This window comes from Panthera uncia (assembly GCF_023721935.1).
Source record: "Panthera uncia isolate 11264 chromosome B2 unlocalized genomic scaffold, Puncia_PCG_1.0 HiC_scaffold_24, whole genome shotgun sequence".
NCBI classification, from domain to species: Eukaryota; Metazoa; Chordata; class Mammalia; order Carnivora; family Felidae; genus Panthera; species Panthera uncia.
In genome coordinates, this window is record NW_026057580.1 from 85075233 (window position 1) to 85089023 (window position 13791).

The following is a 13791-nucleotide window of genomic DNA, read 5'->3' on the forward strand; positions in this document are numbered from 1 at the left end:
TGAGGGAGCGATTTTTTCACGTTTCTGAACTCCTATGCTGAAGATGAGGAGGATCAAAGGGAGGGGGGTGGGCAGGAAAATCAATTAAGAACTTATTTACAAGGCATTATGCTAATGATTCGACAGGCATTTTCTCACTTAATGCTTTTAAATATCCCTGTCTGGTATTTACTATTGACCTCTCTGTGTTTATGGAAACTGAGCCATTGTGAAATTAAGAAGTTCCCTACATCACATGAGTACTAAGTACTAGAGATCCAAGACTTGTGCAAGACCGTGTGATCTCAGCCACTAAGCAAACCAGCTCACATTCAGTCCTGATTACTTGGCACTTATCATATATTTTATATCTCTTATCAGATATAACAAAAGGATTTGTGCCAGTGGTTAGCCCTGTGGACTTGGAGCCTGACTTCAGAGTGGGGTTAACAGGACTGATTGGGTTACCGTTTTGTTTTTTTTTTTTAAGATTTTATTTTTAAGTAATCTCCACACCCAATGCAGGGCTCAAATTCACAACCTCCAGATCAAGAGTCACGTGGTCTACCAACTGAACCAGCCAGGCACCCCTGATTTGGTTACCTTTTATAATTATTTCACTTCTCTTTGTCTCAGTTCCTAATAAATGGAAAGTGTTTAATGTAAGTCCCTAACTCATAAAGCTATTTTGAGAATTAAAATCAGTGGTAATAAATATAAGACACTTAGAACAGAACATAGCATATAAAACCCCCAAGTTTTAGTTATTAGAAGTACAAAAAAGGAACGATAGGAGTCCTAAGTGCCCTTTTTTACCCATAGGATCTACCACCTGGAGATTCACATATAATAATTAACCAGTGCAGATTACCTGGATATTAACAATTCACCACCACAGTTCAATAATTCATTGTTTATCATAATAGGAAATTGTGGGTTTAACCATATGAAATTTCAGTTTTGTAAGATAAAGTCAGTCAAATATTGGCAGTTTCATATGATTCAGCTTAATTTATATTGTTTTATAAATTAAACGTATAACTTGTAATTTATAAGTTTATTAAACATATAATTTATAAACATATAAATTAAACATGTTCCATTAAAATGTGAATTTATTAGTATATTCAGTAAATCCAAAAACTTTCTAGATACTTTTGTACTGATTATATATATATATATATACACACAATATAATTTCTCATTGAGAATAAAAATCTATTGTGTAACGGCAAATGATTTTTGAATACATCTGAAACCTGAAATTAATGTTTATAAATTTATTTTTCTCTAATGCAGCATGCAATTGTCATGGGAAAGCTGAAGAATGCTATTATGATGAAAATGTTGCCAGAAGAAATCTGAGTTTAAATATACATGGAAAGTACATTGGAGGGGGTGTGTGCGTGAATTGTACCCAAAATACTGCTGGTATAAACTGTGAGACATGCATTGATGGCTTCTTCAGACCCAAAGGGGTAAAGCATACTTTTTCTTTCATGAAGTGTTATTTCTGGCTTTTTCATACAGAGGTGTATCATACAGAAAAATAATTTTGAAAACTTCTTTGAACAGTTGGACTGCAAGTTCTAAGAGGTGACTAGGAATGTGTCAAAAGGGAAACCATGATATAAAACATTTCCATCTTTCTGGAAAGTTCCATGGTACCCCATTCCAGTCAATCCTCACTCCTTGGCAAACTCTGTTTTGATTTTTAAAACATAACTTAGTTTGCCTTGTAGTGAATTTCATAATTTGAAATAAACTACATACTGTTTTGTGTTCCTTCTTTCCCTCAGTATAACATTTAAAGACTTATCTGTAGTGTGTGTGCATCGATAGCTCTTTTTTAGAAAAAAATCACTGACTCTGATGAATATTTTTTTGCATGAATGTACTGCAATTTTTAATCCATTCCGTTTGTGGCTGTTAGTGTCATTTTCAGTTTTTGGCTAGCCCCTACAAAACACTGCTTAAAGGAAATAAAACCTATTCACAGAAAGACATATTTTATGTAAGTCTTTTTGGGTCCTGTTTGATTTACCTTGCTTGCATAAACATTTAGGACTAGAATACTTGCTTTAGAGGATATTTTTGTTTGATTTTGTAAGAAACTGCTAACATTTTACCAAATTAGTAACAGTATTTTACATGGTCACCAAAAATGTCTGTGAGCTCTAGTTATTCTATATCATCTCTAATGTTTGGTGTTGACTATCTTTATGAAGTAGCTATTCTAGTGGACACAGTGAGTGTGGCAAGTAGGTATTTGGCAATCGCTAAATCATTCCCATTGATGCTTTGTGCTACCACAGATCTTCTCTTATGAATTTTACAGCAGATCATATTTTGTATTTAATTTTCAGATTAAGTGCTTATTGGCTATTCCTAGATTTTCTGTTACGAAGTATTCCTTCAAGCCAAGATATGTTTGTTTTTGTTTTTGTTTTTGTTTTTTAATTCTAGAAACTTTACAATTTTAGCTTTTAGATCTATGGCCCATCTCAAGCAAATATTTGAGTGTGACATAAAATAATGATGGGGATCTACATGGTTAAACTGTTGTTTCAGAACCTTTATTTTTAAACTTCTTTTTCTCCTTTAAATTGCTTTGAGACATTTGTTGCAAATCATGTGGTTTGATCATGTGAATAAATTACTGTGGGTCAATTTCTAGAGCTCTAGTTCTGTCTCATGGATTTATATGTCCATCCTTGTGTTAATAGCACACTATCTCAATTACTTTAGCTTTAATAAATCTAGAAATCAGAAATGTACATACACCAACTTTATTCTTCCTTTTGAGGAATGTTTTGGACACAGTAGTTTTTATATATTCCCGTACAATTTTTTTTCCCCATACAATTTTAGAATGAACCTGTCAATACAGAAATATTAGTTGGGATTGTTGTATAGAATGTAAATACAAATATGGAAGAACTAACAGTAACAATATTGAGTCTTGTAATCAATGAATATAGTATATCTTTTGACTTGTTAAAATGTTTTTAAATTATTCACAGCAGTGTTTACAGTATAGAGAACTTGTATGTATTTTGTTAAGTCTCAGTATATTTATGTATTATTATAAAAATAATTATAAAATTATTTAATGTTATTAGCAAGATTTTCAAATATTGGTGTTATATCCTATATCTAAGTTCCTTTATTAGTCTGGTAATTTAAATCAGATTATTTAAAAGTATACACATAAACAATCATGTTTATGTATATAAATCTCTTCCTTCTTTTGAAATCTTTATGTCAGTGTGTATATTGTGTCTTTAATTGTCTGATTTCAAGGCATTTTCTTTATATTCGCATTTTAGTAGTTAGTTCATGTATTGGCAAACTGTGGACCCTAGATTAAATTTGGCCCATGGCCAATTTTTCCATGTCCTACAAGCAAAGAATGTTTTTTACATTTAAAATGTTTGTTAAGGGGTGACTGGGTGGCTCAGTAGGTTAAGGATCTGGCTCTTAATTTCACCTCAGGTCATGATCTCAAGGAACGTGAGTTTGAGCCCCATGTTAGTCTCTACACTGACAGTAGAGAACCTGCTTAGGATTCTCTCTTTCCCTCTCTCTCTGCCCCTCCCCTGTTCGCACACACTCACTCTCTCAAATAAATAAACATTTTTATAAAATAAATGTTTGTTAAAAGAAGGGGAAGGTGGGGTGAAAAAGGGAAGAGAAGGAGAAGGAAAGAAGGGTTTTTGAAAAAGGAGAAGATGAAAAAGAACAAGATTAAGAAAAAGAATAACAAGAATAAGATGTGTAAGAACTAGAAGGAAGAAGGGAGAAGGAGGAAGCAGAGAAGGAGAATGGAAAGAAACAGAGACCTCCTATTTGAACTCTACTATCCCTTTTCCTTTTGAAACTCCAACTATAACACACATCAGGTTCCCTGACTGTGTCCCATATGTTACTGAGGCTGTGCTAATGAAACAAACAAACAATTCCTTTCTTCATCCTTCAGATTGAATAATTTCTATTTATTTGTACTACTTTACCCCCTGACATCACTAATCTATTGTAAAGAAACCTGGTTAATTTTTCATTGAGATATTTTACTTCTCAGCTTTCTATCATCTTATTTTTTTATAGTTTCCATTTCTCTGCTGAAATATTCCATGCTTCACTTATTTATAAACATTATTTCCTTTATGTTCTTGGTCATATATACAGTACCTATATAAGTCCTTCCAAACTAATTTCAATACCTCACAGTCTGCTTTTATTGACTGCTTTTTTTCTTGAAAAAACTTTCTTCTTTCTTCTCTTTCTTCTTATGTCTAGGGATTTATGATTTGTACAACACATTCTGGATGATACAATGTAGAGACATGATTCTATTATCTTCCTCTGAAGATTTCTGAATTTGGTTCTAATTGGTAGTAAACATACTGACTGATTGCTATGAAATTGTAGAGACTTACTTTTACACCGTGATATGGCAGATGAACCGAAAGCTCAAGGTGGTTATCTAATCTTCCTAACCTGGTTGACAACTCCAATGTCTGTTTCCTTTATGGTATGCAGACCTAAAAACTCATGCACATCATTGAGCTTTCCAGTGGTTACTTTCAACTGGACTTGTTGGAGTCTCCTGAATGGATGTATGATTAAGGGATCACTTAAGCCTTTGAGGAGTGTTGTTGGAGTCTCCTGAATGGATGTATGAGTAAGGGATCACTTAAGCCTTTGAGGAATGTTGGTATGCAGATTTTGCTCCCCATCTCTGAGCATAGATTTCAGCTAATATGTTTTTTTTCTTTCAAACCTCAAATTCTTCCAAATTCTGCCTGATTTTGATTAATTTCCCAGGACCTCAAATATTTTACTTTTACATTTTGTCCAGTATTAATATTTGTTATCTGAGAATACATTGGACCACACAAGACAGTCTGCCGTTATCAACTGTGGAGACTTCAAGGTTTTTGTTTTTGTTTTTGTTTTTTTAATATGAAATATAATTTATTGTCAAATTGGTTTCCATACAACACCCAGTGCTCATCCCAGCAGGTGTCCTCCTTGATGCCCATCACCCACTTTCCCCTCTCCCCCAGCTTCAAGTTTTTATTACAAGTCAGTTAAGTGAATCTAAGCCTAGATTATGGTATTTTAATACTTATAAAAATACTTATGCTACTGCATATGTTAAAAAATTCCATTCTCTAAAAAGCCTAATACTTGGGTAGAAGTCTATTTGTCTTTTATAAAGATATAGGACACAGATTTTTTTTTTTTTGCATGGGTTTTACAGCTAAATAACATCTCTACAATTTTTTTAAAAATTATTGTCCTAAAATCTCATTTAAGGTTTATTTACTAAATACACATATTTAATAGTTAAATATAATGTAATGTTTACTTTGAGAACTAATTAGTAATCTGAATTATTACTTTAATTAAATTAAAAATCACATGTAAAGTAGATATATTTACAGAATCTCATATGTTGGTAGCATATCTGTCAGCAATCTGACCTTGTCAGCAATCTGATTCAGGCAGATTTCTCCAATTACCACAAAGAGGGATAATAAATTAGGAGTCTTTTATTTACTCAAGTTCATCATTAAAATCATAAACCACATTTATAACAGCCAAGATCTTATTCAAAAGAAATTTTTTTGTCCACAGAGGGTTTTTGTTTTTGTTTTATATTTTGTTTTCATGTCTTAGTGTTTTGTTTTGTTTTCCTTGGGAAAAAGCCCTTCTCCCAAGCCTACTCTAGAATTTCTACTCATAGTTCAAGCTTCAGTCTAAATGTCACTTCTGTGAAACATTGTTGACTTCTTTGTGTTATCGCTCCCTCCTCTTTTGTGCCACAATGCTCTGTATGTCTATTTTATCACTTGGCACCTTGTATTTAATCAGTGTCTTCCAAGCCTGTTATTCTTGTAAGCTTGTTTAAGACAAAGACCTGGCCTTACCTATCTGTGCTTTGCATAGTGCTTACTTCATAATGGGCAATAAATAAATGTGTCCTAAATGATTGATATTTTATCCGGCATGTAAATAACTCTCTAGTTATGACACTTTGATTTATATTAGTAAACAAGTTTACATTTATAAATGAAGCATAGATATATACATATGTAAATGCTATATTTTATGGGTGAAATATATATACCTATATGAATAGACCTATAATATATAGAGTGAGACACATATACACAGAGCGCATGTGCACAGTATTTCAGTATATATACCATAGGCAAATTATTGTTATTTTTTTCTTTATCCTATTGCATCTGGAGAATAAATGCTGTAATTAGAGCATATTATCACAGTCTAGCTTTGTTTAATTAAAATATTTTAGCATTAAAACTAGTTGTATTGAATATTTAACATATCTGAGGAATCTTATGAGATCCTTTATATGTTATTCTTTTTAATTTTAGTTTAATAACATCACTATAGTTCCTATTGTTATCCTCTTATCACAAGAAGTAAATAAGTTGCAAGAAGCCACATAGCCGGTAGAGCCACGCTGAGATATGAACTCACATTTCTCAATTGTGGAGGAAAAGAAATTGTTTCCCTTGTGGCTATGCTGCCTCTCCGGGAAACCAAATGTTTAATTTGAGTACTTAATATTGTCCTTTTGTCAGCACCAAATATACATTTCTATTTAATCATATCATGATCAACATGATAAAAGTTCCTAAAAAATAAATTTGGGGTGAAATTACTAATTATGAAGTATGTTGTAAGAAAAAAACCCACAAGAAAAAACCCAGAACAAACAAACAAAAAAAATCTATCGGAAGGATTTTATTGCAGAATGAATATTAGAGACCATCAGGCAAATACTGTTATTTTTGTTTGTTATAATAATGATACTGGGATTGCAAAAGAGATGCAGACTGAAATCTATGGGAATTAAAAGACTATCTGCAATTTTCTTTAAAAACTTCAGCAAAAGAATGAAAACGAACTCCTATGGCAAAATCTTGATAATTGCTGAATTTAGGATATGGATGTTTATTGTACTTCTTTTTACTTTTGTGTATCCATTTAGAAAAAAGGGATTTTAAAAATTGCAAACCTATATTAAAGATAATTTCTTATGTTATTTTCTCAATATAATTTATTACTATGTATTATTAAATTTATTTTGTCCTTAAAATTTGCTGAATTGAAAATTATTGATGTTTTTATTACACATGATTAAGAGGCTTTTAATATTCTTCTTAGGTGTCTCCTAATTATCCACGACCATGCCAGCCATGCCATTGTGATCCAATTGGTTCCTTAAATGAAGTCTGTGTGAAGGATGAAAAACGTGCTCGGCGAGGTGAGATAGATCTCAGAGGGCCATTTTGATAAAAGGGCAACCCTAAGCCAGATATGATAATTTTTAGGGTAACATTTTGCAATAAATTTTATGTGCTTAATAATTTTGTTCTTGGGGCACTTAGGTGGCTCAGTTGGTTAAGTGTCTGACTCTTGATTTCATTTCAGCTCAGGTCATGATCTCATTGTTTGTGAGTTCAAGCCTGTGTTGGGCTCTGCGCTGATAGCATGGAGCCTTCTTGGGATTCTCTGTTTCCCTCTTTCTCTGACGCACCCCCACTTGCAACCTCTCTTTCTCTCTCTCTTTCTCAAAAATAAATAAACATTTAAAAAGTAATAATAATAATTTTATCCTCGTATCTATCAGTGTTCTCTCCAGGAAACATTTTTTTTTATCTCAATCATTCTTTTCCTGTAAACTAATTATAATTAATTATAATGCTTTAAAAGAAAAAAGTTGAATAATTTATTTTGCATTTTATATATATATATATACATATATATATATGCATTCATATATACATATTTACATGTCTAGGCATATATATCTTCTGGTCAATCAGAAATCTGTGATATATGTAATTTTTAAATGTTGTTTATTGAATTGGTCTGTAGTTTCCATGGTTTTTAGCGTGAAATGACAGCATTTGCTGAGGGATGTGTGTGCTGCAATGGGAGGAGAGAACAGACAGCACATCCTGAGATGTAGTCAATAGTATAGAAAGCAAAGCTAAAAATAGGCAGTAGTCATGAGTTAAAGAAGGGAAAGAGGCTGACCCGAATTTAAGCCAAATGCTTTCATTGTGGATTGAAATTCATGATGAACTCCAAACACTGAAGAATCAAATGTCAAAATAACTCCTTAATGTGAAATGTTTAGGAGCTATTTCCAAGAGAGTTGCTTGCCAAAGTTTAGTAGAACATTAGGAAATATCTGAAACACTTTCTTTATATTCTTAAGAATGGATTCTTCTCTTCTTAGGAAAAACTAAAATAAATTATGGCTACAATATAGGTTCCTGCCCCCCCCCCCCCACAGGGGGTTTAGATCTAAAAGATTGGCAATGTTTCTTTGGCACAGTTTAGATTACCTGCTCTCTTTATAAAACTGTAGGATTATCAGTGTAAGCCCTACAGTCTTAAAAGATAAAAATACTGATTATTTAAAATCTCAAATGGTGAGCTATTGAGGTCATTTTTCATTTTATGCCCCTTATCTTTTTGTAGTAACAACTAAATTATGTTATTTTCAGTAATATCATTTAGCTTTTTTCTATACTTTTTAAAGAAGTATATTATTTGTGGAGAAGTGATAAAAATAGAAAAGTAGAAAAATAAGTGTATAATGCAGTGGTAATTCATCATAAATACTCTTATGAAAATGTTTGTGTTAACTTCACATAATGAGTTTTTCCCCAAACCACTGAGAATTTCTCTGAAATCTGGGTTAAGCACTCGAATAGTACATCATTATCTGGATAACCATAATTTATTTACCCACTCAACTTTACATAGATATTAAGATTGTTTCTAATTTTGTTTATTGTAACCAATGCTTCAGTGAAGATTTTTGTGTATAAATATTTTTCAATTAGGGGTGCCTGGGTGGCTTAGTCAGTTAAGCGTCTGACTCTTGATTTCCACTCACGTCATGATTTCACGGCTTGTGAGTTTGAGCCCTTCATCAGGCTCTGTGCTGATGGCTCAGAGCCTGTTTGGGATTCTCTCTTTCCTCCTTTCTCTCTGTCCCTCCCCTACTTGCACTTTCTCCCTGTCTCTCTTGCAAAAATAAATAAACATTAAACAAATTTTTTTTCAATTATTATGAAAACAATACATAGTAAAAATGAGATTTTGATGATAAGGAAGAGAATAAAATAAATAGCAATAGCATCCTCTTCAATATATTCATCCCCCATCTCGTTTACAAATTTAATCACACTGAGACATTTCTTCTACTAAGTTCTTCTGGAAGAACTTATCTTACAAACAATATCTAAATAATATTCTTAGCATTTTCATCACCATTAAATACTGCCTATTGACTCTCCATCTTAAAAGACAAATGTTCTGGGCGCCTGGTTGACTCAGTTAGTTCAGCGTCGACTTCAGCTCAGGTCATGATCTCATGGTTTGTGAAATTGAGCCCCTCATCGGGCTCTGTGCTGACAGCTCAGAGACTGGAGCCTGCTTCACATTCTGTGTCGCCCTCTCTCTTAGTCCCTTCCCCACTCTCACTCTTTCTTCCTCTCAAAAATAAATAAACATTAAATGTTTTTTTAATTAAAAGAAAAGACAAATATTTCATTTATGCCACCTCCTTCCTTCTCTCCAGTATTCAGATATTTTTTATTATGTATTTCATCTTTGGTATCTTTATCATATTACATAAAAGCTTAAATCACTATTTCATGATCCATTAAATTTAAACTAATCTATTTAATTGTTAGCTGTTATTATGTTTTTTTATGGTTATCTTTGCTAGATTTTGATACCAAGTTTTTACTAGCTTCATAGACTAAATTACATAGCTTTCCACATTTTTAAACTTTGAAAACACTCTGTAATAACTAACTGGTACCATAACTTTTTGTGGTAATTCTTTGATCATTTGTCCTCTTTTGATATATTTAATTATCTTTAAGGTTCTCTTTTTGCCTTATTTTCTTTTTCTTTATTTTTCAAATCTTCCTTCTTTCCTATAGTGGTCATATTGTTTTTTTCTTATTATTACATGAATTAAATTTTAATTTGTGTACATTATTTTTCTAAGAATGTAAGTATGTAAGCTTAAAAGTTTACTTTAAGCAACTGTTTTTTCTATATCCCATAAACATTGTTAAATTTCTTTCTCACAGCTGTTATATTCTATTTAGAAAATTATTTAATCTACAATTGAAGTCTTGATTTTTTCTTTTACTCAAGAGTTATAAGGAGAAATATTTATTTATTAACTTTTAGAGTGATTGAATTTTGATTAAGATTCTATTAACATGTTGATGTTTAGAATTAATGTAATACTAATTTATTATGACATGTTATGAATGTAGAAGTATTAATTTATGTTAAGAAAACAAGACTGATAATTTCTGCTTTGGGAAATTGAAACTTTCTATAGTTAGTTAATGAGAAGCTACAATAGGTATTTATAACCATATAATGTGTAATTCAACAATAGATTATTCACATTTTTCTATGTCTTTTTTTTTCTAATCCATCTGCAAATATTTGAAGTGGGTAGGTTAATATTCTTAGCCACTGATTTTTGGCCAGTTTCTTTTTGAGCCCCCAAATCTTCTGTTGTCTATATATTTTTGTACTTAAAATCAGTGCTTCTATGGTGTATAAATATAACTTAATGTGTTTTTTATTGCATCTTCATCAGTGTAAAATGAAAGCTTGTCCTAATGAATCTATTTTAATTGAATTCTACTTTGGCCATTACTAACACTACAACTGTTTTTACATTTCTGTATGCTTTCCTAATGTAGATTAACATTCTTTCACTTTTAATATTTCTTATCATTTTATGTATCTCTTCTGAACATTACACACATGTAGTTTTTATTTTTAATTTTTTAACGTTTTATTTTATTATTTTTGGGAGACACAGAGAGACAGAGCATGAGCAGGGGAGGGGCTGAGAGAGAAGGAGATACAGAATGTAAAGCAGGCTCCAGGCTCTGAGACATGAGCACAGAGCCCAATGAGGGATTTTAACTCACAAACCGTGAGATCATGACCTGAGCCGACGTCGGCCATTTAACCAACAGAGCCATCCAGGCGCCCCCATACACATAGTTTTAATATCAGCAGTAAGACCATGAAATTTACACATGGTTGGCGTGTGGGTCTGACAGTCTTTCTGTCCTTCTGTGTGCTTTCACATTGTAACATTTCTTTGCTTGTTTTTCCCCTCCTTTCCTTTTTTGAGTGGGCTATATTTTATCGATTTGCTCTTATATTTTTCCAGATTCTGAAAGTCAGAAACTTGTATTTACTCATCTGTATTTTTCTATTTTCTAATCAAAGACAAGAATAAAAATTGTCTTCTGCATTTCTCTATTTAAAAAGAAAAAGTAAATTTAAACTGCTTTCATGCCCCTCCTCCCTTACCCTCAAAATGTCTATTCACATGAACTCTCAGTCTTTTTGTTTTGTTATACTCAGTGATGTCATACTTAGATTATTGGGTTTTTTTTATTTTTGGTTTAAGTATATTTTTGCTCCCCAGGCAGTTTCCATCTCATGGTAGTCTGAGTTATGAACCAACAGGTATCACAAGTCTGCTTATTCTTCATCGAGTGTCCTCAGTCAGTTATGGAAATTAGTCCTTGATCATTGTGACAGTTTTTCTGTGACATTAGTTTTGGTAGATGCTTTGAGATTTTATCTTTTATTATTATTATTATTATTATTATTATTATTAACATCTTCAATGATACCCCAAAATGCTGTGTTAGCGAATTGTAGCCAGCTTCTAAGTGAGCCTTATGCCTTTTGATTTTCTCTTTTCTTTACTGATATACATCAGTTTTCTAACGTTTGTGTCAAAATAGAATCTAAACGTTACTATAATTAAAACCTCAGGAACAAGATTATTTGTTTTTGAAGTCTTCGTATGTGCCTTGTCTTCCCTTAGGTCTGGCACCTGGGTCTTGTCATTGCAAACCTGGCTTCAGAGGCGTGAGTTGTGATCGATGTGCCAGGGGCTACACTGGCTACCCAGACTGCAAACCCTGTAACTGCAGTGGCGCAGGGAGCGCAAATGAGGACCCTTGTTTTGGACCCTGTAACTGCAAGGTGCGTTATACATTCTGGTAATGTCCACTGTCAAGACAGAAGGTCACTTTCCTTTGTTTCTCTGTTCTTCTGCGTCTGTTGGCATTAAGCAAATTGTAACAACTTCTCCTGTAAACCTCCACTATTTTATATTTGGCACTCATGTGTCTCTACAACCAGGTTCACTGCTGCAAGGCACCTCCCATTTGTCTAAAAACCTACAAACGCATGAAGGCCAGGTCACCTTAAGAATAGGTGACATTTTATAGCAAAACCACTTTTCTCCCATTACCCATCTAGTCTGTTGACTTAAAAATAGACAGCACAACAAATAGCAAGCCTGAAAAACTACTGTACATTCAAATATACCATAGCTTTGTATTTAATTTTGAAAATAATTCGTCCAAGGTTGTATTCCAGACTTTTGAGTAATCTTCTGAAGTTTAAACCCAGATTGTCAGCAAATACCATATTCAAATTCTTCTGTTTTATTAGCAAAAATGTAAGAAGCCATAGTGGAATTGATTAAAGCCTCAGTATTTCCTCCCAAGAGTACTTTCAGAAATATGACTTTATTTGTTGTACATACCCCCAGACTAATAGCTCATCATGTTAATGCCAAGGGATACATTACAGCTACAGCTTATACACATAGAGGAAATGGAGACATGCACAAGTCTAAAATGATAGAATTGATTTCCTGTAGCTATAGCAATCAGTTCCAAAACACTGGAATTAAACAATGTTATCTACATTAGTTTAGAGAATGAAAAATCCATTGAAAACGTTAGAATGTCATACTGATATAAAAATGAATGTTACTCATTTTTTTTGTTGTTCTCAATCATGGTTGGAACCTTATGAAGAATTTTTATTCATTCATTAGTCTTACCTAGGAAGCTATAAATTATATGCTCACGTTTGTTGTATGTGTGCATGTGCATGCAAACATTAAAGTATAACACAAGGGGTGCCTGGTTGGCTCAGCTGGTTAAGCATGTAACTTCGGTTCAGGTGATGATCTCACAGTTCATGGGTTCGAGCTCCACATTGGGCTCTGTGCTGACAGCTCGGAGCCTGGAGCCTGTTTCAGATTCGGTATCTCCCTGTCTCTGACCCTGTTCATGCTCTGTCTCTCCCTGTCTCAAAAATAAATAAAATGTTAAAAAAGAAATTAAAAAAAAACCCAACCACTATATATAGCAATTAAGAAAACATAAGCGAATGAACAATTAAGTGAATAGCATCATTACACGAGTTGCCTTTCAACTGTGTGGTACTTCAAATGGATGATTATAAGCTCTTATAAAGTAAATTTTTTAGGGTAAAAACTTGTAAAAAACAGGTTTTAATAGACACCTACATAATTAAAAAAATCACTAATTATATGCATATAGAAAATGAATCATATAATATGTATGCATGTAATGTGCTATAATTAATTACCTATAGCCCCTTGTTTATAAAAATAATAAATACCCAGTGTTCCAATAAGATATACATATAATTTAAATAGCGAACAGATATTTATTAATGTAGAAGGAAATGTGGTAGCTTGTTCTGTTTTACATAAAAATGATTTGATATAGGTGTGTCAGTTGATTAAAACAACATGGATCGATCAAAGTGGCATTTAACAAATAGTACTTTATTGAGCAGCTAAGATACTGGAGATTTAAATTCAAATAGAATTAGAATGAGATCTATGTAAGGGCTCATTTCCAAAAT

General features: G+C 32.6%; 1 protein-coding gene across 1 annotated transcript in view; it reads left to right on the forward strand.

Annotated features, from left to right (window-relative positions):
• The window catches only part of LAMA2 (laminin subunit alpha 2), a 613971-nt gene that overhangs the window by 251497 nt on the left and 348683 nt on the right, over positions 1–13791 (forward strand). Inside the window, exons 8-10 of the mRNA XM_049652971.1 lie at positions 1279–1457; positions 7183–7282; positions 11924–12084. Coding sequence (XP_049508928.1) covers positions 1279–1457; positions 7183–7282; positions 11924–12084 — 440 coding nt within the window. The remainder of the gene's footprint in view (positions 1–1278; positions 1458–7182; positions 7283–11923; positions 12085–13791) is intronic.